At 45.1% G+C, this 22,643-nt stretch overlaps 2 protein-coding genes across 9 annotated transcripts in view; one reads left to right on the top strand and one right to left on the bottom strand.

Moving 5' to 3' along the window:
• Positions 1–36: 36 nt before the first annotated feature.
• On the top strand, positions 37–14,805 carry LOC309876801 (solute carrier family 22 member 2-like). The gene is made up of 11 exons (XM_082757527.1): positions 37–2,181; positions 4,259–4,362; positions 5,470–5,624; positions 7,755–7,923; positions 8,901–9,015; positions 9,458–9,567; positions 9,685–9,899; positions 10,317–10,425; positions 11,490–11,602; positions 12,543–12,642; positions 12,945–14,805. Exons 1-11 carry the CDS (start codon positions 1,771–1,773, stop codon positions 13,009–13,011), a joined length of 1,668 nt encoding a protein of 555 aa, XP_082613653.1. The 5' UTR covers positions 37–1,770; the 3' UTR covers positions 13,012–14,805.
• Positions 11,788–22,643, bottom strand: part of LOC309876800 (solute carrier family 22 member 2-like) — a 29,620-nt gene continuing 18,764 nt past the window's right edge. For 6 of the 8 annotated variants that reach the window (XM_082757522.1, XM_082757519.1, XM_082757520.1 and 3 more), the window contains 7 exons: positions 22,249–22,417; positions 21,314–21,428; positions 20,646–20,752; positions 20,268–20,482; positions 18,557–18,665; positions 18,178–18,290; positions 14,904–17,632 (listed from right to left, as the gene is read on the bottom strand). In XM_082757522.1, the coding sequence (XP_082613648.1) occupies positions 17,154–17,632; positions 18,178–18,290; positions 18,557–18,665; positions 20,268–20,482; positions 20,646–20,752; positions 21,314–21,428; positions 22,249–22,417 (1,307 nt within the window). In that variant the 3' untranslated portion in view covers positions 14,904–17,153. Of the gene's footprint in view, positions 11,826–12,339; positions 12,414–14,903; positions 17,633–18,177; positions 18,291–18,556; positions 18,666–20,267; positions 20,483–20,645; positions 20,753–21,313; positions 21,429–22,248; positions 22,418–22,643 lie in introns of those variants that run through there. The other 2 variants (XM_082757524.1, XM_082757523.1) reach the window with 2 other exon arrangements.

Here is a 22,643-nt window from a genome sequence, read left to right as displayed (position 1 = left end):
CTCAATGTTTGATCATAAAGATCAAAAAAAATATATAGGTACTCCCCAGTACAGTTTTTCTCAGACTCATAATTTTTCCTCTTGCATTTCACCCAGTGAAGTCTAAAAACAGTTTGGCTAAAGCTGCATCTCATCATTGTTAAAACAAATGCAGCCTTTTTCATAGTTGGCATTATTATACTCTGGGGAAATAAGGCTTGCCAAAGTGTATTTTTTAATACTGCCAATTATCACCGGAGGAGTTCCCTGAATGGATATTGACTATTATTGCTTCCCTTCCCCAAGTCTTTAAGGCTTGCATTTTACAGTTGTTCGGTCTGCAAACTGCTGCATGAAATGCCTTGGTATATGACAACCAAATGGTTGCTTCATGTTTACTGTGCATAATAAAACCTATGTAGAACAGGTACTGCTGGATAAGCATCCCAGGTAGTGTATTGATGACATTTTCTAATACGAAGCTGACAGCAACAACTGGTGAGCCTTGGGGCTGTTGCCCACTTCTTATCTAAGCAGTTGTAAGTAGACTAAATCTCATGTTCATTGCTGTACGCATGACTAACTCCCTTGAACTATTTTTCCTGCAAAATATGCTTTTCATACATAAAGAGGGAAGTGTACTCCTCTGGTCCTGCCATTTTCATAACATACAAGTCTAGGGCAGTAATGGCTGTGGGTTAGAGGCTGAACTCTGCTGGTCAACAGCATGACTCCCTAAGGGGAGCATCTCCCCTGCTGGTGCAGTGCTCTTTATTGCTGTGTCTCTGCTTACAAGACAAGTGCTGCATGACTCCTGCCTGCACTGGGAAGCATGAGAGAGATCAGAAGAAGGGAAAAATACCAGTTGGGATCTGTTTTTGTATGTGGAACAAGTGTACATCACTACCAACTGTTCAAACAGCTGCTAGGAAAGAAGCAGTGTGAGGTATTCTAGGGTGTGTTTTTTTTAAGGAATGGTCTAACAGTTTTCAACTACACCCATTTTCCAGGCAGGCTTTGATTTCTGTTTCCTTGGCCTCACTGACTGCCCCTGTGAGCATGACTACCTCCTGCTATGAGCATGCTGGGTGCTGCACGCTTGTCCCAGCTCTGGCTCCACGCTGAAGCACTGCAGCCAGGGAGGTGAAAGTCCACCATGGGCTAGTGGTGGCCGCGGGGTGCTGGGCGTGGGGTAGCGCTGCTGCAGGTCACTGCAGGAACGGAGGTCTTGTTCCTTGCTTCAGTGCTTCTGCCTGGCAAGAGAAGGTAGAGCTGTGAGCAGGGAGTGCGGGGCCACAGAGCCCTCCTCACAGCTGGCTGGGCTGTAATTGTGCCGGGGGTCGGTGGGTGGCTGCTGTGGGCCTGCTGGGCCAGAGAGGAGCTGGTTCTCTTTCTACCCCTCTGTCAGAAAAGTTGCCTAAGCTTGTTTTTTGCGGTATTAGTCTTCAATGAAGACTGAAACAACTATTAGTGGTTAATTTTAAAAGTAAAAGAAAACACAGCAAATACACACAATGTAACAGCTGGAGTACTGTATTTATTTAGCTGTTCGGGGCGGGGAAAAACATGCTCTGATGAGGAGTTAAATGCAAGTTCTGCCTGGGTGAATTAAGGTCTGATTTCAAATGAAACCTTCAAAAATAAAGCTTGCAACATGTCGTTTAATAATTTATGGAGTTAGTCTTGACTTTTGGTCAAATGTTTTCGTTACTTAAATAGCTTCGCTGCCAACTAAGTATATCAGTGTTGCAGAGAGGACAGATGAAGTTTTGAGGTGGTTTTGATGCCAAAATGCCAACATTTGATGATATTTTGGAGCAGGTGGGTGAATTTAACAGGTTCCAAAAGCAAACCTTTTTCGTCCTGTGTTTGCTCTCCGCCACCTTCACTCCCATCTACGTGGGTGTCGTCTTCTTCGGGTTCACCCCCGAGCACCGCTGCTTCAGCCCCGGCGTGGCAGAGCTGAGCCAGCGCTGCGGCTGGAGCCTGGCGGAGCAGCTGAACCACACCGTGCCTGAGTGGGGCGGCCACGGGACCGCTTTCGGCAGCCGCTGCAGGAGGTATGATGTGGACTGGAACGCGACGGGCCTCAGCTGCACCGACCCCCTGGGCAGCCTCGCGGGCAACCGGAGCTCTGTCCCCCTCAGCCCCTGCCAGGATGGGTGGCTCTACGACTACCCGGGGACCTCGCTCGTCACTGAGGTAAAAACCTATGTCCATCTTACCTTGTGCTATTACAGATGTTATGGTGTGGGAGATGGTTGATGTAGCCGATGTTGTATCAAAGTGCAATTACCTGTAAGAGGGGATCGTCTCCATCTCTGAACTTACTCTGAATGCTTTGCAAATAGTCTTCGCTCTGTCCTTGCTGCAAAGTGTTGCCTTGGTCTGCTCAGGAGGTTTATATCTCCAGCTGTGGAGCAAATAAATCCCTAGGTAGATAAAGTCCAGTCTGGATTGAAACTCCCATTGCATGAGAAGTCCTATTGGTGGAAGTGTGTAAACACTGTTTTAGAAATCAAGAACCTGTAACACTCCAAACAAAACCGTCCGTCTGGGACGGTGCCTTCCAGAAACCACACATGCTTTCTGCGATATCCGCCCAGATTTGAAGGTTTTGACTTCTTTTGTTTAAAACAAACAAATCTTAGTTTGTTTCAAATATGATTAAATGACTGACTATGGGTGGGGAAAAGTAACTGCCTCCCGCAAGTAAACAGTTTAATTCTGGAACAAACCGCAGAAAAACCAATGGCTGTTTTGTGTTCTCAGAACAGATGTGAAAATGGTATTTAAGCTATTTAGAGTGTTTTAGGTTTTTAGGGACTTTAGCCTTTTAAAAAAATGAAAATAAAAATCTGGGATGGTGAATTTGATTTCATCTTAGGGAAAGAAAATGACTTCTGTTATCTCTTAAATTTGTTGTTACTTCTTAACAAATGTAAGAGCAGGTAATTTTTGTTGTAGTAAATTCCCTATTTGTAGTCCGTAACAGAGGGTGTAATGTAAGGATATTTCTTTCCACAATGTATGGATTGCAGGACATTAAGGTGAGAAGATAAGTAACCAAATCTTTCCAGATGGATTTTGTTGTGGAAAGTCCTGGTCACCCTTCAAGGCAGCACCTCAACATCTTCACAGCAAAAGGCTTGAGCAAAGCCTCTGCTCCAGATGGCCTGTCATGTTTTGAGACTATCCAACATCAAAGAACTTACAGCCTGACTGGATTTGTACAGTCGTGCTCAGTGAAAGTTGTCTTCCTTTTTCTTCTGAAGGTGGTGCAGGGCTAGGCCTTGGGTCACTTCCTTCACAGGATAGCTGGCAGATGTCGTGTGCCTCAGGGTTCATTTTGGCAATGTATCTTGTTTCTGTCTGAGAGCTTCCATTAAGGCTATCAGGCTGTGTTATCCCTTGCCTGGCAGCTAAGCAAGGAAGAAGATATCACAGAGCAAAGCATGTTACTTTGCTCAAAGGAAAAAAAAAAATAAAAAAATAAAATTACCCCCCCATGGAAGAATATCCTCACAGGCACCCTCGCAGAGTATCAGGAAGAAGTATATATTGGTTGAAAATGCATTGGTTAAATAAACCCAGCTACTAGTAGGCTGGGAAGGTTAGATGGCAAATATTTTCAGGTTAACCACGTGGTAAAGCTTGACCATGGATGCAGAGTGCCTGATCTCCAGACATGTTAGGCTGTAGGGGGGTTTAGGTGAGCAAAAGGCCAGAGCATAACAAGAATGCCATGGCCTTGGGGACAGATGTGGTGTACCTCATCCCGAGTTCCTCTGGAGCAGTGCTGCCGGGGCTCCATGGGAAGTGGGCCAAGGCAGGCTTCTGCAAGCACCTGCAATACTTCTTTGTGAAGCCTTTACCTTAGTCCTCACCCAGGGGCTGCTATGGCATACAAGGTTATGAGGCAACTGGAACTGCTTGTATGTGTTAACCATCAGCCCCTAAAAATCTGTTTAAAATGCCCAGGGTGATCAACAAGTCCATGCTGATTTGATTAGCTTGATATTTGATCAACTTGGCAATAACTGGGTTACATTCTTTTCAGTATTGAGAGATGAACCGCGACTAGGTAAATACCAGGGAATTGCCCAAGGGCTTGATCTTGTTTTCAGTGTTGAAACTTAAGTCAGTAGGGTTCCTGGGTGCTGATGAAATCAGCATCAATCCAGAAACAAGTTTAAATCTTTAAATGAAGCAAACGAGGCTTGTGAATGTGAGCAACCTGGTTTCACTGTCTGGCTTCTAACTGTGGTCGTTCTTTCAGTTTAACCTGGTGTGCGAGGACTCCTGGAAGTTAGACCTCTTTCAATCATCTGTGAATGCTGGCTTCTTTATTGGCTCCGTAAACATTGGCTACATAGCAGACAGGTATGTGTGGGACAGCAGCAAAACCCTCTGGCCTCCCTTATCAGGGTTCAGCAGCTAACCTTAGGTAAAGGCAGAAAAAGGTTGTGCAACTGGTATCACCTGTTGTTCTCTCTTCAAAGGAAGGTCAACCACTGTGTTCAGTCACGTTATCAGAAGCGAGTACTCTGTCTTAGGTGAACAAATCATCCCGGGTAGCTTGCACAAATCTCTCCTGCTCTGTGAGTCCTGCAGAGTTTGCAAGCTCTTCTAGGATGGTGCCCCCAGACCTCCCTGCTGTGCCACATGGGAGTCCTGGGCATGTTAACAGAAGCCAGGAGATGCTGATTTGGAGCTATCCCTTCATCTGTCATGCTCAGTGTGGCTACAGCTTGGAAACATCATGTTTCCATTTGAGAGACTTTGATATAGTAGACACAGAGATCGCCAGATGGGTACAGCTGCTTTGGAAATCCCTGGGTTCTGGCATCTTTAACAGCCCCTTCAGAACCAGCAGAGATGTCATTGAATTGTCCTTGCCCAGGCAGCTGGGGTTAAGAAGCAAACGCTAATATTTGAAGGTCCTTTTTTCTCCCTTGTTCCCCTCCTGCCTGGAGACTCTTAGTAGAGGAGGATGTGTGTGTCTCCAGCTGTGAAATGCAGCCCACTCACAGCAAGGTCTGTACACTCAATTTTTGGGATCAAGTTATTGGTACATAAATCTGCTACCCTGGTGTATACAGACAAACCAGAATCATAAATCTGTGCATATTTTTCACTCTATTACATATAACAGACCAATAAATGGATTGCTCTGAAATTCAGAGAAAACACCCACAATCCAAACATCTGTGAATATGGGACTATTGCTGCTCTCATTTGGGAAATTTTTCTTCCTCTGAGAAGCCTGAAAGCTTTTGTGTAATTGCAGAACAATTGGCACAGTAATTTTTCAGGGATTCAAAAAGCAAATAAGTGAGTAATGGCCTAAAAATAAAAGTTGGTATGTGCCTAGCCCTTGTATAGCAAAGTGTTTGATCTTTTTTTTATTTCAAAAATGCACAAAGCTTGTATCTTATGTCTGTTCTCATGACTAGTGTTTTGTTGTACACGTACTATCTTCCAATCCAGGTTTGGCCGTAAATTTTGCCTCTTAACTACAATTCTTGCAAACGTGGTCTGCGGCATCCTCCTGGTCTTTGTGCCCTCCTACCTGTGGATAGTGATTTTCCGCTTCCTGCAAGGGCTGGTCAGCAAGGGCTGCTGGACTGCGGGATACATCCTAGGTGAGTTCGGACCTTCTCCTTGAGATAGATGGGCTGCAAAAGATTAAGAAAAAAAAAAAGCCTTTTAAAAATGCCTCTTGTGGCTTTTTGAAATCATATATGCAAGCAGGCATCATGGGTGTGTTTCCCCTCTGTCTTCTTGGTATTCTTTAGAGCAGTGTTACTTCTCCCATATGACAGTAGCATTCCAAGATTAAGCGAGTGGTGGTACATTAAGGCTGTCACCTCCAGGTAGGCTTTTCCCTGTGGGTCAGCTCCCTGTTGCAGATCAGACCCTGCTTCCTGCGAGTGCTGGCTGAGGAAGAAGTTGGCCCCAGGTCTGACAGCAGCCAACCCTCTGCAGCCCAGTCTCAGACGGGGTAAGGACAGAAGAGGACATTGAAGAAGTAGGCAGGAGGGTAGGGAAGTCTGGAGGCGTTGTTATGACACAAAGAACATTAAAGGGCAAACAGGCTTTACAGCCTAAAAATAACTGGAGAACAGCATGTACTTGCTGAGGAAAAGATGAGCTGTTTGGATATCTATGCACTTGGTTGAGTGAAGCCAAACCAGGGGATTTCAAAGCAATGGTCAGAGCCAAGCTGCGCTGGTGTTCCTCACAGCATAGAATCACAGAATCATTAGGGTTGGAAGAGACCTTCAGGATCATCTGGTCCAACCATTGCCCTACTACCAATGTCACCCAATGATGGTGGAGCTGCCTGGAGCTTCTCTGTTGTGGAGTTCAGGCTCATGTCAAAATAAAACTCTGAAACAAACAAAAAGACGTAAAACCACACCAAGCAATCACTGAAGCAGCAGATTAAACATTGTAAAAGCTGGCCAGTTGAGATTTATCTAGATTATTATGGCTAGTGACTATACTGGCTATCTCCAAGTGATTCGGTTAACTGTAGCTAAAGCATAAATGTCAACACCCAAAACATCTGTGAATTCTTTTTAGCAGAGGTGTTGTGCTGATGCAGTTACCTGGATGTTTGAAATAATAACATCTAGCCCACGGTCTGGACCATCCTCTGCCAAGATGTGGTTGTTTCTTCCCGAGGGTGTTCTAGATACTCACCTGGCGTCTTAAATACTTTCCTGGCACAAATAAAACCTTCATCACCTCTGGGGAACTTCATGCCATTTTAGAGTGTAAAATCCCTCTCAGGATGACTACGTGCCCCATCTTGATATTTCCCCCCTCAATTATATCTTGCTGCTTCTGTTTCTCCTTGAAATTCTCTCATGAGAGAAGGCATGGTAGAATCAACCCCAAAGCCCATCTAAACTTGTCTCCTCTCTGTAAAGATGGCTGATTCTGAGTGCCCAGAGAAGGGTACAAGAGCAGAACAGCCTCCTTGTCATGCTCTCCTGGGATATTTGATATTTGTCTACCCTGCAGCTGCTTATGGCTCAGTTTTACAGAGCCTGAGGAATCGTTCTCTGCTCATCATTTGGCCAAGCAGAATTAGCTAATCCATCATCCCCAAACCAAGGGCTTCCTTGAGTTGCTGAATAACTGCTTTGTTCTTTCTCTAATTTGTTTGCTTTCTTGAAATGATGTGACTGGATGCAAAAATGAGTATGTTTATGCCTTTCTGCTGGAATAATTACTCTTAGCTTTGCATTAGCAAGACTCAACCTACCTGGTGATGTGTGGTTGCAAAGTGCAAATGGATGAAGCTCTATGCCATCCTGTGCACAGACATTCATGTGCTTGGAGGCTGAAAAGGTGCACTTGGGAAACAAAATAATGAAGTCTGCTTCATTATTGGGTATTATTGGCATTATGAGGCATTATGTATATTAGCCCCGGGTTTTGCAACAAAATTCCTCAGTGCATTTTGAGGGCTGTATGAATTATTCAGGGATTTCCATGCCAGAGGACAATGCTTGGATGCCTCAGGTCAGTGTGAGAGCAGGAACAGGGTTTTCTGGTAGTCTGGCAGGAAAGCACACCTTCCTCAGCAAGCACTGGGGTACTTTAGTCCCGAGGTTTCATGCCAGGAAGCCCAGGATTACCAGGAGGACTTCTTCAGGGTGTCTTCAAGGTGCTGGGGAAGCTTTTGTTTCCTGTGGATGCTGCTGAGCAAGCAACTCGTGCTCTGCGTGGTGGTGGAGCTGTCAGTCCCTGTCTGTTTTCAGTGACCGAAGTCGTCGGGCCACAGTACAGGAGGACGGTGGGGATTCTCTACCAGACAGCCTTCTCCGTTGGGCTCCTGGTGTTCGATGCCATTGCTTATGCCATCCCTCACTGGCGGTGGCTGCAGCTCACGGTCACCCTGCCCAGCTGCTTCTTCCTGCTCTTCCACTGGTAAGCCTGCTTTCCTTGCACCTCTGCCCGTGACTCAAAAAACAGTTTCTCTCAGCTCCCAGGATTTGAGATCGAGGGAGATTTGGCACTGCTTTTTGGATGTGTGTCTCCTAATGCAAAGAGGAGGCACACAGCAACAAGGGGTGGGGAATAGGATCCCTCAGCAGCTGGCGCTTCACTGCATCTTACCTGTGTGCTGCACCTGGTTTCTGTGTCTTTTTACACACCAATGTTTCTTTTTAAACACCAATGTGAAATGCACTGGAGGAGAATGGTCTGGTATGATAACCTTTTCATAAAGGAAAAGAAATGCCTTGGCAATTAAGTAGATCCTATACTGAAAATGTGGTAATAAAGATCCTATACTGAAAGAGGTACATATTTGTAACATGTTATTTACTTTTTTTTTTTATGAGAAAAAACAGCTTTTGTGGTCCAACTGAAGGAAGGAGCATGGGTCCATCTTTATTTTGTATATCTCCTAACTTTTTGAGTAATATTTTTCAGTTTTTGAGAATTTTGGTTATAGGTTGTCTGGGTTGAGTTATTAGGCTTAGTAGTAAAAGACTTGTTTTTCTATTCCTTTCTTTTTTTTTTTTTTTTTTTTTTGGCGTGTGTGAATTGGTAGACCAGTTTTAGCTTGTTCATTTTTTCTTATCCTGTGATGGCCCAGCTGGACAATGGCTCTTTAGAAGGTGCCAGTTTTCTGTCAGAAGGCTGAATAAAATTTTGGCAATACTCTCACTCAAAGCCCTGCTGCAATTTCTCTTTAGTAACCACATCTCTGATCAAAGACACTGCAACAACTGCTCCTCTTCCTACGTGTATTTCAACAGGGGGATATACTGTTTTTCCTGGCTGGGAGGAAACCAACTCTTTCTAATCAACCAAAATATTCTCCCTACAGTCTCCATTTGTGGGAATGCTGTGGGTGCTTTATGTTTTGGTGTAATAGCATCCACTCACTCACATTGTAGGTTCCTCCCAGAGTCTCCCAGGTGGATGATATCTCAAGGAAAAAATGACGAAGCTAAGAAAATTATCAGCGATATAGCTAAAAAAAATCGGAAAAAGATGCCTTCCCATTTTGAGGTAAGTTCAGGGACTGCTTATGCATGTAAGCAAGAACCATGATGGTCCCTTCCATCTGTTCCTTCCAGTAGAAGTTCATTGTACTTTGAATATTGGAAAACCTGGCCCTGCGGTCAGGGAGGTGGTAAGCTCTCTCACACTAATGGTGGAGGTGGGATGGCACAACTGTCTTAACACTGTTTAAGCAGCAAACTGAGTTTTCCTGTGGAAATACATGTATGATGGGAAACATTTGAAGGCATGGACCCATAGAGAACCTTTGGGGAAGTTTGAGGGAACCCTGCCCAGACACGGCCTGCTGCATGGGAAGAGGTGACCAGCACACCCTTCTGGGACTGTTGCATGCTGTGAATAGTTGTAGTGTCAGGACATGTCCCAGGCACTTTCCTAGGAGAGCAGGGAGCATTCAACTCCTATGAACACTGTGCTGGCTCTTCCGCAGGATATTAAATTTGAAGATGATGATGAGGGCGGAAAGCAGAGTCCTTCACTAATTGACCTTGTCAGGACACCACAGATGAGAAAAAACACATTAATTTTAATGTACAACTGGTAAGAAGATAATGTTGGTGAGTTGTTTTTGAAGCTCTGGTCGTGAATGCTCCAGCAGGACATAGACTGTAGTCTTTCTGACTGACTAACAAAGCTGGGACACTCTCCTCTGCCTAGGTTCACGAGCTCCGTCCTCTACCAGGGGCTCATCATGCACATGGGTCTAGCTGGTGGGAACATCTACCTGGATTTCCTCTATTCTGCTCTTGTTGAGTTCCCAGCTGCCTTCATCATCATCATCACCATTGACCGTGTTGGGCGGCGTTACCCCTGGGCTGCAGCAAACCTGGTGGCTGGGGCTGCCTGCCTTGTCACAGCACTGATCCCAGCGGGTAAGTCCACCTGGGTGAAGCCACGTGGTGGCTTCCCATCCCAGCACTGCCTCCTGGGGACAGCACCTGCCTCTCCCTCCCCTTCCAGCCCTGAAACACATGCATCCATCACTGCGTGCTGCCTCCTCACTTTTAGTAGTGCTCCTCACTCTGCAGAAGTGAAATGAGACAGTTTTGTAGCACGGCTAATACTAAATTTCAAAGCACCTGGGTCCCCTGTGCTGCTTTCTAAGCTTCCCTGTGGTACAGCTCATGCAGTGATGACTTTCCATTTCCTGATTTACATGTGAAAGAAGGCTCCTTAAAAACATTGTGATATGAGATCAGAGGTCCAGCTAAAATAGCACTGCTGTGTCAAGTGAATCCTAAATCACTGGGATAAGTTAAATACATTAAATGAATGAATTTTCTCTGCAGACATATATTGGCTAAAACTGATTGCTGCTTGCCTTGGGAGAATGGGAATCACAATGGCTTTTGAAATGGTTTGTTTTGTAAACACTGAACTATATCCAACATACATCAGGTAGGTGCATCCTTCTCCCAGTGGGCCGTATGGCCAGGAAATGTTGAAGCCAATGTGTATTTTGTGTTATACTAAATGAAATAATCCTCAGAACTATGCAGGTAGTGCTGATCACAAAGCAGGTGGGAGCACAAGTAAGGTGCTTTAAAAGGTAAGCTGATGAAGAAACAAATGTGCTTCAAGGCAGGTGGAAACTCATGTGGATGAAATAAAGGTAAAAGTGGGGACAACCAGGATGGGTGGGGGATCTGAAGGCCCATGTTGTGCTGAGATTTGTATCACATTTGAATGAAAATAACATGAAAAGGGATCTGTCCAGAGTGGCTGCTGCTATGGAGAATGTACATTCACGCAAGCCCTTGACCCAAAGACTGGAATTTTCCTTACTTGTAAGTGGGCTGCAGGGTGCGTAGTTCAGATGTAGATATATCCACTGCAGGTAACTAAAGCTTGGATGCTAATCCTTCAAAGTTTTCTTCTTGCCCATGACCATAGACCATAGCATGCAGGGAAGATGTCAGTACTGAACAGATGATTTTTACACATCCTTTTTTCACTGGAGAGAAACTCATTACATGAAGTTACACAACATATGAAAATCTTATTTCTCTATCCATAATCAACGTAATGGAAGATAAATTTTAAGATTTTATTAATGGTGTGTAACAAACAGAAGCATAATTTGATACCCCTTGTACTAAGTCTCCCAAGAGATACTGAAGCTATGATTTTCTTTTTACTGTATCTGGAGACTCTCCTTGGATACTTTGGGCCTGATTCTCTTTTGTTTAACCTTCGGAATTTGCTCACACCTCTGTGAAAATGCAGGTATATTCTCCTGTTCCTATTTGCTATGCTTTTTATTCTTTAGGTGTTTAGGTCTAAACAATTTTTGGATGTGCCCACCAATAGAAAACTAGATACTTTAGATACTAAAAACTACTTTGCAAAGTATCTTGATGTTTAGTGGTTTGCAGAGCCATGTGCTCTGTGCAAAGGCAGTCGTGGTCTGTCCTCTTCCACCTGCAGTACTTGCTAACCTGATCCCTGTGCTGTCAAACCAGGAATCTCGGGGTGATGGTCTGCTCTGCCTTGTGTGATGTTGGTGGAATTGTCGTCCCGTTTATTGTCTACAGGCTGGTGGAAATCTGGCACGAGCTGCCTCTGGTGGTCTTCAGTAAGTGCTGCCTTACCTCCTTGCCAGCTGCTCCTGGGGGGCAGCAGTGGGGCCTAGCTTGCAGAGGGAGGGAAAAGCAGCTGAGGCATTTTGCTCCAGTTTCAGCAGAAACACCTTCCCCATCCGTGTGTGGTGTAACCTTCTGTTGGTAGCAGCCTGGAACTTGTCAGTGCATTCAACATCTCCTTTGCTTTTATTACTGTTCCTTGCATTTTAAAAGAACCTGGAGGTGAATACAGATTTGACAGATGGTGAAAAGCTGAGAAATGTTCTAACATTTTAATGAGCCTAAATGGGGTTTTGTTTTGATGGGTTCAAATCTGACAAATTACTGCTCTTCTGTGAGGTGTATTTTCTCAGACCTGAACTTTCAGGTCGAGGTCTGTGACTCTTCTCTGAATCTTTAGATCAGCGTGCTATTTATAGAAAAATGTCTTGAATGGCAGTATGCAGTTTTTAATTGACAGCATATTTAGGAGGGTGCTTAGTAGGTTCAAAACAGGAACACCAAATGTGCAAAGTGGGTAAATGAAATCAGCAGTGAAAAAAAATAAACAGAAAAATTAAACACATTGTGCAGGAGTTAATAAGTATTTTCTAAATCTAATTACGTAAATAGCATACATTTTCTGGCTTATGCTCAGACTAAAAAGGGTTCTTCCCTTTTTACAGCTGTCTGTCCAGTTTTCAGTGCCCTAGGTCAGTGCATAACTCACAACCAAACTTTGGTCCATTACCATGTCTGCTTGGCTGCCAGGTCCTGCAGAGATGGTATGCTTGTCTTGCATATCAAGCCTTGATGAGTACCTCTCTAAAGAATGGAATAAAATGCTGTTTAAGAGTCCTTTGTGCCAGGCAGTGGAAAGTGAGTTATATGCTAATTTATATGCATATAAATTAGTATATGTTAACAAGCTCTTTGTGCATCTTTGCTTTGAAGCTGTTCTTGGTTTAATTGCGGGTGGATTGGTGTTGCTCCTGCCTGAAACTAAAGGAAGAGTTTTGCCTGAGACTGTTGAAGATGTTGAAAACTTTCACAGGTGAGTTATGGTGGTGGACTATTGACCACTTTCACTTGAAATTGTACAAAATCCCCAGCTAGAGCTCCTTGGGAAAGCATGGGGCTTACTTGGTTGTCTCCTATGCTTTCGTGAATTTGCTTGCTAATTCCCAGACTAAGACTAGACTGGTTTTGGACTCTTTTACCACTCTTCTCTGCATCTGAGGACAAACTGCTTATCTTCTCAGGGGAAGAGGTAGGGCAAAAGAGGAATTTTGAAGTCAGGTGCTTGCTGAAAGTATTAATTCCTGGTTAGCTGCTTATATCTTGCTGTTCTTGCAGGCAAAGTGCTCCAAAGGACAAAAAGATCTATCTCCATGTCCAGACATCAGAAGTAGCACGTGACTGAAGATGGTACAACCTTCTGGGCAGTCTGCTTTAGGGCACGGACTTTTGCTGGCACGGACAAGCAAACTGGAATGAATACCCTTTTGTCTTGCCTCCTTTCCTTTTCTTCATAGAATCACAGAACAACACAGGCTGGAAGGGATCTCGAAAGATCATCAGGTCCAACATTTCACGGGAGCCTAGATGAGATTATCTGGCACCCCGTCCAAGAGCAGCTTGAAAGCCTCCAGTGCTGGGGTTGCTCACCCATCCCTCTTTTTTTTTGGTCTGCCTATCCTTTGCTTACAATGTTTTCTGATCAGGTTGTCCCTATGACTGCATAGCTGCTTCCCTCTCTGTATGCTATAATATTAATGTTTTAGGGCTGGAAAATGTTCACTCAAGTGGGACCTAAACATGAGAGCAGGTCTTAATTTGAGGATGGAGGTTTCCCAACAGAACTCTGTAAGTCCCCATGAAATCTGACTTTGTTGTATACAGGGACAGCATAAGAGTTATGTTACCATTACCTCTGTCATGGAACTGAGGTGACTACAAATCTCATATAATCCTGTTAGAACAAGCAACCACTTTGCACAGACCTTTTTGCTATCCTGTATGTGTTATGGTGTTCATGCACGCCCATGTGAGTGTACAGTTGTCCTGACTGTGGATTTTGCTGGCTATCCCGAAGCTTACAAGAATGGGTGTGGGCATGAAGAAGGTGCATGCAAGAAAGGCTACTGCACTTGTAAAGAACTAGGGGTCTTTCTCATTACTAAGTGTAGCCACTACATTTTCTTGTTAGTATCTCCACAGGCTCTATACTTCTTGGTATGATGCTGTTTTCTTAAATCTCCATGTCATTGTAAATGTGTGCACACAGGCATATGGAACTTTATTAATAATATTCTGTTGAGCCCAGCTGGGGGTGTGGAGTTGGGAATGATATAGCTGTCAGCGAGCTCAGGGCCTGACAGTGTCCTGCTCCACCTAATAATTTTATTAGGGTTGGCTTGTGCCAGCACAGAGCTGTATCTCTGGAGTGAGTGGGGCCCAGGCTTAGGGCAGGGCTTCTGAACTGGGATTTGGCCAGTGCTCCTGTGCCACAGGGAGCATTAGCGGCAAAGTTAGATCTACTAGGGCCTGTCCAGCACCTCTCACGATTTGCAGTTGCACCAGAAATGGGGTCTGCCTGTTTCTGTGCCTCCTGCTCCTCTCTGCTGTTGGTGGCAGTAGTGTATCCCCTGCCCATCCTTCCTGTTCATGTTCTGCTTTTTCTTTTCCATACTACTGAGCAACCCTAACAGTCCTGTGGTTGCAGAGGAGAAGGGGCATGAAGTACTGTGGCTCCCCTTCACTGTTTGGCTGATCCCTAGCACTGTTGGGAAAAACTGGAAGCCAGTGAGGATGCTGTATGTGTTCCACAAAATACTTCTGCCACTGATCAGCTGAGCAAAATGTTGCTGGACTCCCACGGGCAGTGTGCAGTTGCCCTGGGGTTGCTTTCTGGCCCTAGCATCAGTTAATGTTCAGCCTTGCTGTGAGGGCCTCTAAGGCAGGGCAGCATGTTGTCCAGCGAAGCAGGGCCCTCAGATGACTTCAGCCTGAGCTGTTGCAAAACTCATGTTTGCTTTGGGGTCAGCAAGAAACAAATCTGGTCCTGAGACTGGCAAGAGGGCCCGTGGGGATGCAATTGTATGTGTCCCGTGGAGCTGCTCCCCTGCTGTGATTTTGTGATGACTTATCTCTTTCCTGGAAGAAAGCTGGCAGAACATCTGTTTTTGTTGTGGTACATCACTTTGAAACCTGATGAAAACTTTACAGAAAGAAAAAGGGGGGTGGGGTGGGATGGGGGGCAGGGAGGAAGAGGCAGGAAGTAAAACAAATGCTGGGATGAATAAATGGAGAACTCCAGAAGCTGAGTCTCAAAACCCTGACATATCACAGAGGTGTGTGTCTCCATAAGCACTACCCTGCTGCTGCAGCAGGAGCTGCGGAGGTGGCAGGTGCTGGCGTGCCTTCGCTTCTGCAGCCACCTGAAAGTTATAAGGGCCCTTTGCTCTTGGTGGCATCATCGGTAAAGCAGCACTGTGCCAGCTCCTGTTCCCTGTAGCAGCAGCTGGGCCCAGCTCTGTGCCACGGCTGTACCTGCAGCCTAGGAACCACTGAAAAACTGCAGCACAAGGAGACTGTGCCTGGGAAGAACATAATGTCTCCATTTTCAGGCTACCCGTGAGCCTACAGTAGCCGAGTTTTGGAAAGAATTGCTGTTTAATTCATAACTGCTGGACAAAAAGTTGCTGGTATTCTCCCTGGCATTGTCTGAGAGACAGCCTGACTGCGGATGTGGTCTAGGGCAGCAGTCCCTAAGCACTCCTCTTGTCCTCTGCTCTTGCTTTCAGCACCAGCATCCAAACATCCCAGTGCTGGCATAGCTGCAATTTGGAGACTTCACTGCTAATTGTATCCTTTCAAACATGGCCACAGCCTCTGTAGTCTATCAAACTCATTAAGGGTTATTGTCTGCAAGCTATAATCTTAATGTGGTTGCTTCGTCAAGGTGGTCTTGTGTGTGTCCTGTGATTTTCTGCCAATTCATGGGTCAATGAAAAGCTTATGTCATTTCCAGCTCCTGTTATAGTGTGATCAAAACTGTAAGTGTGCTAGATTGTGCTTGAGCTTGCTCCAGTCCAATCCCTACTGTATACACTTGTCACATTTCATTTAGTGTATTAGTAAAAAAATGTGAATAAATGACACCTCTTCCCAGAGCTGGGGCTGGTTAGGAGACAAACTCAACTCCACAGAATATACACAAGCTGCTGAACATAATGTGAACCACATTGCAAGGGGATCCTAAGGACTACAGAGAGCATCTTCAACTTTAAGCCCTACAGCAGTGATTTTCCAGCATGTTATTCGTGGAGATCTGCTTAGAAAGCCAGACCCTTCGTGGCTCATCTTCCCCTTAGGCCTGAGCCATGTCCTAAGGCTCTGCTGCCTGCAGCTCCTCTTTGCCTTGCTTTTAATTTTCCAGCTTGTCTAACAGTCAAGTTCTGGACTTAAAAGCCAGTCTGGACTTATAAGTGTTTATAATTTTTGTATTTAGATCTCCAGAAGAGGAGGGATCACATGGGCAGGAAGAGATGCTGCTGAATGCCCCCAGGCTCCATGAGCATGCTCTGCAGAGGTGCTCGCTGCAGGGTGGCTGGAGCTGAATCTGCTGAGCATCAGGAGACTTAGACAAGTAGTACCAAGGTTTTCAGGAGTGTAGGGGAAGTGTGGCAGTAAATCAGCTACTGTCTGCATGCTTTCTTTCATGTAAAATCAGATGAAATGTGTTTGGGGGGGTTGGGAGAACAAATACACTCCTGCTTGCTACAGAAATGAGCGGCAATTGAGCAGCCCAAAGGTCTGATTTTTTGTTTTGTTTGCTATAATTAAAAATAATAAAATCGTTCATGATAGTCCTGCCCAAGTCGTAAGAGTCACTGCTACTGGATAACCAGGAACACCAGAAACATTAAAGTACTCAGAAGGCAGAGAAATTCAGGGAAGGATGGCCCATGAAGGGCTGAAGTAGAAATCCAGGAGCTGACGTGCAGCTTGGGAGCAGCTCTGGCCGCTGGCAGTGCACGAGCAAGCCAGGGAAGAGCTGGCTGTGTTTGTGCAGCTCTTCCCTCAGTGCTAGGTGAGGGCTGTTCTGCTGCCCCTCTGCCCAGGCAAAGGCAGGTCTGGGGCAAAGTGGGTCCTTTTTACTTGGGAGTGGCTTTTGAAGTCAGAACTTGGAGATAAATCGTATTTTCTTTTCTTCTCTTTTGCCTGCAGAAGAAATAAGGAAAAGACATGTGAAGCTCTGGGTGGCAAAGAGTGTGATCCACTAAGCAATCCATATGCTCGCATTCGCTGAAAACTAAACGTAATGGTTATCTCATCACGGGCAGTTTTTCAGATGAGGTCAGATTGTTTCAAAGAGAGCAGGAAAAAAAAAGTAATTTGGAGATCTTCTGTGGCCTTGCTGCAGCTGCATGGCTGTCTGAAAATCATATCAATGGTTGCATTAGTAACTTTGGCATTTCCTACTGTAAGAGCTGTTATTTTAGGTGCTTTCTGAAGTAATGTCTGGTTGTATAGCTGTATGTGTGGACTTACCAACTTCTTCTAGAGACAGCCTCTTCTTGTCCTACCCTGTGCCGCATTGCCATCCCTTTCTGGCCAGGTCCTATAGACCCCCCAACTCAGGGCTCCTGAGCTCTGCCCAGGATTTAGCATCTCCATGGCCCTCTGTGGCCTTTCCCTGCTTGGAGGAACCACTTTTAGCTGCTCCCTTTCCAGCTTCTTCAATTCCTGCCCCACATATTTTTCTCCATCCATCTGCCTCCATCCTCTTTGCTCCCTTCCCTCTCCCAGTCTCTCTGTACTGGCAGTGAAGCACCAAGGCAGCCTGGTGAAGATAGTGACAAGACAGTTTTTCTTCCCAGGCCTTGCTGATGCGAAAGAGAGCTGCCCTACCCCATTGGGCCTGTGCTCCATGTCGTACCTGTGCATGTTTTCAGCATCTTCAAGGGTCTCAGGCAGAGTTTTTCCCTTGGTCTCAGGTAGGAGCAGAACCAAGCCACCTCCGATGAAAGCGATCACAGCTGCAGAGACAGAGCAAGGGCAGGAGTTGCAAGGGCAGTGCAACTTCTAAGTTGCTAATTAATTCTCATTTAGACACAGCTGCCCCAGTGATTGAACGAGGGCTCCTCAGAGTGGTAATAACACTTGATTTTTGTTTAAGTGATGCTTATTTTTCAGAGTAATTGCAGTCATCTCTGAGGGGCACTGGAGGCCTGGAAAGCCACCCTGGCCCATAGGTCCACAGGCAGTCTGCCTCCCTTCTCCCTCGCTTTGCGTGTAGGAAACAGCTTTTGGCTCCGCTTGTTCAGCTGTCATGGGATGGGGGTGACACTAGCTAGCTGCCATCCCTACTTTTAGCTAATTCAGACATGAAAGAAATGTTACTACCAGCCCTCCCAGCCCATTTTGCCTTCTGTTTAGTTTTTGACCCTGCCATGTCTGATATGCATCTATATACACACAGGTGTGTGTGCATTTTACTTGACGCTTGTTTTACAGGAGGGAAATAGGATTTCAGACTCACTGATCTAGGCTGTGGCAAACCAACAGGCCTTGTAGCTCTTACCAAAGACAACCAGGGGCAGCTCGTGCCAGAGCTCTGCAAATCTGTACACGATGAAGGGTGTTATGATCCCACCGAGGTCGCACATGGACGAGCAGGCCAGCACCCCCAGGTTCCTGGAAAGGATGCAGACAAGGCTTTGGGCTAAAGCTCATTAACATCTCTCCCCTAGTATAGGGCTGGTTTTGCACAGCTTTCTTGTGAGCTTTTAATTTTAAATGATGCTTCTGTCATTTGACAGATGATCTGTAAAGCTGATCCTTAAGCTCCCAGGATTCTTCTTTTTCCACTGTAGGCATTTCTGAGGTCTTTACAGTAGACTCAAGTGGATACATGGGAACTCCTGCTGCTTTTAGTCCCTAACAGAAGATGGTGCACTTACCTGAGAAAAGTGGGATACAGCTCAGGGTTTACCAAGCAAACCATTTCATAGCACATGGTAATCCCCATCCTGCCCAGGCAAGCTGCGGTCATTTTAAGCCAATAAAGAGCTGGAAAGATATTATGCACATTTACGTTGGAATATAAAACTGCATTCTTTCTTAACTTAAAATAGCATTAAAGATTTAATTTTAGAAAAAAGTAATTATAGTGGTATGAAATGTCATGAAGACAGCACGTGATTGTGTTCTGTTTCATTCATTAAAGAAATAACATGATTGTCTTGTGATTCAAGCAAATAACTGGGATTTAAAACTGTCAAAGAGATGAGATGTCAATAATACAAAGTAATTTGGTTAGTCCAGAGTATTAACCAAAAGCTTATACAAAGCCACCCTTTCCTGCTTGCAATAAAACTAAACAGAGCACAGCTGCTTTTTCTTTTCTTTTTTTTTTTTTCTTTTTTTTTTTTTTAATTGAAACATTGAAATCTTTGAAATTAACATTGATATCGGTTAATTTGCAAGATACTCTGTACTTCTGCACAGAGACTTCTCATGGCTTTCAGACAGGGACAAGCTTGTGCTGTCCCCCTCTCTTGGTGTGTGCTCTCAATTGCTTTCACACCTGGATATACAAATGCCTGCTGCCAACAAATGAGTATCCCAGCCCTGCACTGGGTGTCAGTCCAGGACACTGCTGTGTCCTCCACGGGTTCTTTGATCCCAACCTGACCTTAGGTTGTGTTTTCGGCCATTTCAGCAAATAGTACATATGCAGCACTGAGTTTCTCCCTCATCTACCCAGCTGAGGGATGCACCCAGCCCTGGGCAGCATTTAACCAGTTGATAGCTGCTGCTAACCCCTTCCTCAGACCCTCTCTAGAGCCATACCACTGGCTGCTGCTCCATGTGATTGGCATTGACTGCAGCTATGGGCAGCAGCTGTGGGCTTCCACCCCAGCCAAGCACATCGGACCCGTCTGTGCCTCTGCAGTCCCTAGCCACTTGTTAAAGTGTCTACTGTCTGAATGCATTGCTTTTTTTTTGCCTGTGACATTTTTCCATAACACTTTGTGGTTTTTGTCCTTGTCCTTCCGTGAACTGTAACTTCTGTGGTTTCAGCCTAATTATACTCCATAAAGAGAAAGAAAAGATGTTTCTTTCAGTTGCCCTCGAGGGACACATTCTCCTTGCAGAGAATGCCCAGCTGAATACACACCAAGTGCCTGTCACCGTGGTTGCTCAACATCCTACACTGATGGCAGCAGCACTGCAGAAAGCACTTACTGTATCCAGATAGTGTCTAAGTATGTGTGTGCACCCCTACATTTTTCCTTGTTAGAAGCAGAAAACAGGGATTTGGGGTTGAACACCCAGAACTGTGCATTTAAATCCAAATTAGCTTTTTTTGTCTAGCTTTTGCAAGGTAGACAAAAATCGTAGACTTAACATGGCATGCCTTGGGTCTAGCACCTGCAGACTTGCTATCTGATTTGATGCCGTTTTGGAAACGTTCATTTCTTTTCTCATGCCTCTCATTAGCTGGTGTAAATGGTGGTGCTGGGACATACATGAGCTTTTACAGTATTTGTCTTCGCTGGATCACAACACTGACATGGTGTAGGTTCACAAAGATTGCTTTCTGTTTCCAGAGAAATAATAAGGAGATAGGGAGAGAACTCATTGACCAAGGAGGTCTGAACGACTCACTGTCTGGGACTAAAGCTGTAACAAGGCAGGCACCACCCGTCAGCACATTTGCTACAGCCCACGGGTAGCGACGGCCGATGCGATCCACTGTCAGCAAGAGGATGAAGGCAGCTGGGAACTCAACAAGGGCAGAATAGAGGAAATCCAGGTAGATGTTCCCACTGGCTATTCCCATGTGCATGATGAGCCCCTGGTACAGGACGGAGCTCATGAACCTAGGCAGAGAACAGGGTACGGTTGAAGACCAACTCTTTGGGAGAGGGTTTGTGCAAAGAACTCAGATTTGCAGCTGGTCAGGAGCAAAACAGGCTTAAATCAATGATGCCAATTTAAGGCACTGAATATACCTCCATCTGGGCTGCAAATCCATTTCCTTACCAACTGTACATCAAAATGCATGTATGCTTTCTTATCTGAGGTGTCCTGACCAGGTCTAGAAATGAAGGTTTCAGCTTTTCTCCATCGTCATCCTCAGATTTGAGATACTGGGAACACAAGCAAGAGAAGGATAAGAGATTAGAGTGGGCAGGGGAGAGGGTGGTGACCACTGCAAGGATATTTTCCTCTAGATTAATGGGAAAATGAGGGGTTTGATTTGTCAGTTATGAAACTGAAGGGAAATTAACTTCCCCAAAGTGTTTTAGGGAAAGGAAACATGAATATTTATGTAGACAGTCCTCATGTCCGTGCAGCCACATGTATGAGGCTGTCGCATGGCATGAAGCAGGAATTTAAACAACAATGAATGAGGATGTCTTGTACTGTTCAGTCATGAAACTGGGAGAGTTTACAGTGTGTTGATTGGTACTAATTAGAGGAAGAACGTTCCTTGCCTGCTGGCTACTTTTGCAAGCCTCTTCTCTCAAACATGCTCTGTTAGGGTCCTTGGCAGTCAAAGAGAAGAACTTGTTTTACTTTAGGGATCTGCTGTCCTTCTGGTCACTGAGCTGCTCCCTGCTCTAAGCCCTAAGCAATCTTAAACTCAGAACACTGTTAGTCCTGAGCTTTGCATACATGTTTGCTTTCAGCAAACACAGTGCAGTCACCTGGAACGAGAGAGGTAGCTGCTTCTTATTTCCCTTGGCAATGCGCTTAATAACTTCCATGGCTTTATCATTTTGCTTCTGAGTTATCAGCCACCTGGGGGACTCAGACAGACACCTGCAACACATAAGAATGACATCCATGAGGCAGGAAAATGCATTTTTTCTGTTAGAAGTAAAATGAAAATGGAACTGAATTTCTCATGCTAGGATCCTATGGTATGTTGAATACCTGTGAGCAGTCTTGAATTCAATGGTATTTGTGGCTGTCAGTGATTGTATTCTGATTTGGGCTCCACTTGGATGATGACATGGCCTGATTTTTTTTTTTCCTAATTATTATTATTATTTTTTTAATGTTAAGACCAGTTTGTGACAGTTTGGAAACATTCCTCTAAGATAGATTGTGTGATATGTTTTAGAAATGACTCGCAGCCTGTAGGTGCTAAAACAACATCTGCAAAACTGATCCTTAAGCTCTTCCATGTTAAAAATAAACTTTAGAAAAAATAATTAAACCAAATCTGTTCCTCAATCTGGTTCTGATACTTTCTAGGGAAAATTGACTTTTTTTTTTTTTTTTACAAATAATTAACTAGATGGTGTTAAAGACAAAGCAAATTTAATTAATGATTAAAAGATCCCACTTTTCACAGTACCTAGAAGTACTTTTCGAAAGCTGATGATTTCTTATTTTGTGATGGGTGGCAAGGCCTCCAAACACAGACACATTACTGTGTGTTGCAGGTAGTCCCTTGCTCTCAGGTGGCTCATGCTAAACCCCTGGGCAGGGTGAACAGAACGACCAAAAAATGCCAGATCTAGTCTTGGAAGTCCTACCAAAGGCAACTGTCCTCTGCAAAGCAGCTTCAGCTTCCAGGTGCATTCTCCATCTTTTATCTGCTTGGCTTGGGGTTGCTGGGAGCTGCAACACTTACCAATAGTATAGTAGGAAGAGGAAATTGGGCAGGGTGACGGCGAGCTGAAGCCACCTCCAGTGCTGGAGCACGTAGGCCACAGCAGTGAAGATGAGCAGCCCCACGGTGAAGGCCAGCTGGTAGATAACGCCCACGGTCTTCCGGAAGCTTAAGCCAACAAATTCTGCAGCTGCAAAAATAATGTTACGTGAAACACAGGGGAAATGCGTGGGGCTGGGGAGCTGGGGAAATGGAGCTGCCACTGGCTGCACAATGCGGAGCCCCTGCGGCTTGGTGTGGGGGTATGGATATGGAAGGTAAAACACAGCAGGATGTGGTATGGGCTGTGAGTTTGGCACAGGAGCTGGTCTTTGCCACTGCTCTGAGTAAGTATGGTCTGAGGAAGTATGGTTTGC

This window comes from Aythya marila, assembly GCF_965140915.1.
Source record: "Aythya marila genome assembly, chromosome: 3".
In the NCBI taxonomy this organism is placed as follows: domain Eukaryota; kingdom Metazoa; phylum Chordata; class Aves; order Anseriformes; family Anatidae; genus Aythya; species Aythya marila.
The sequence above is the reverse complement of the archived record's forward strand: the minus strand, read 5'-3'. Positions and strand labels throughout refer to the sequence as shown.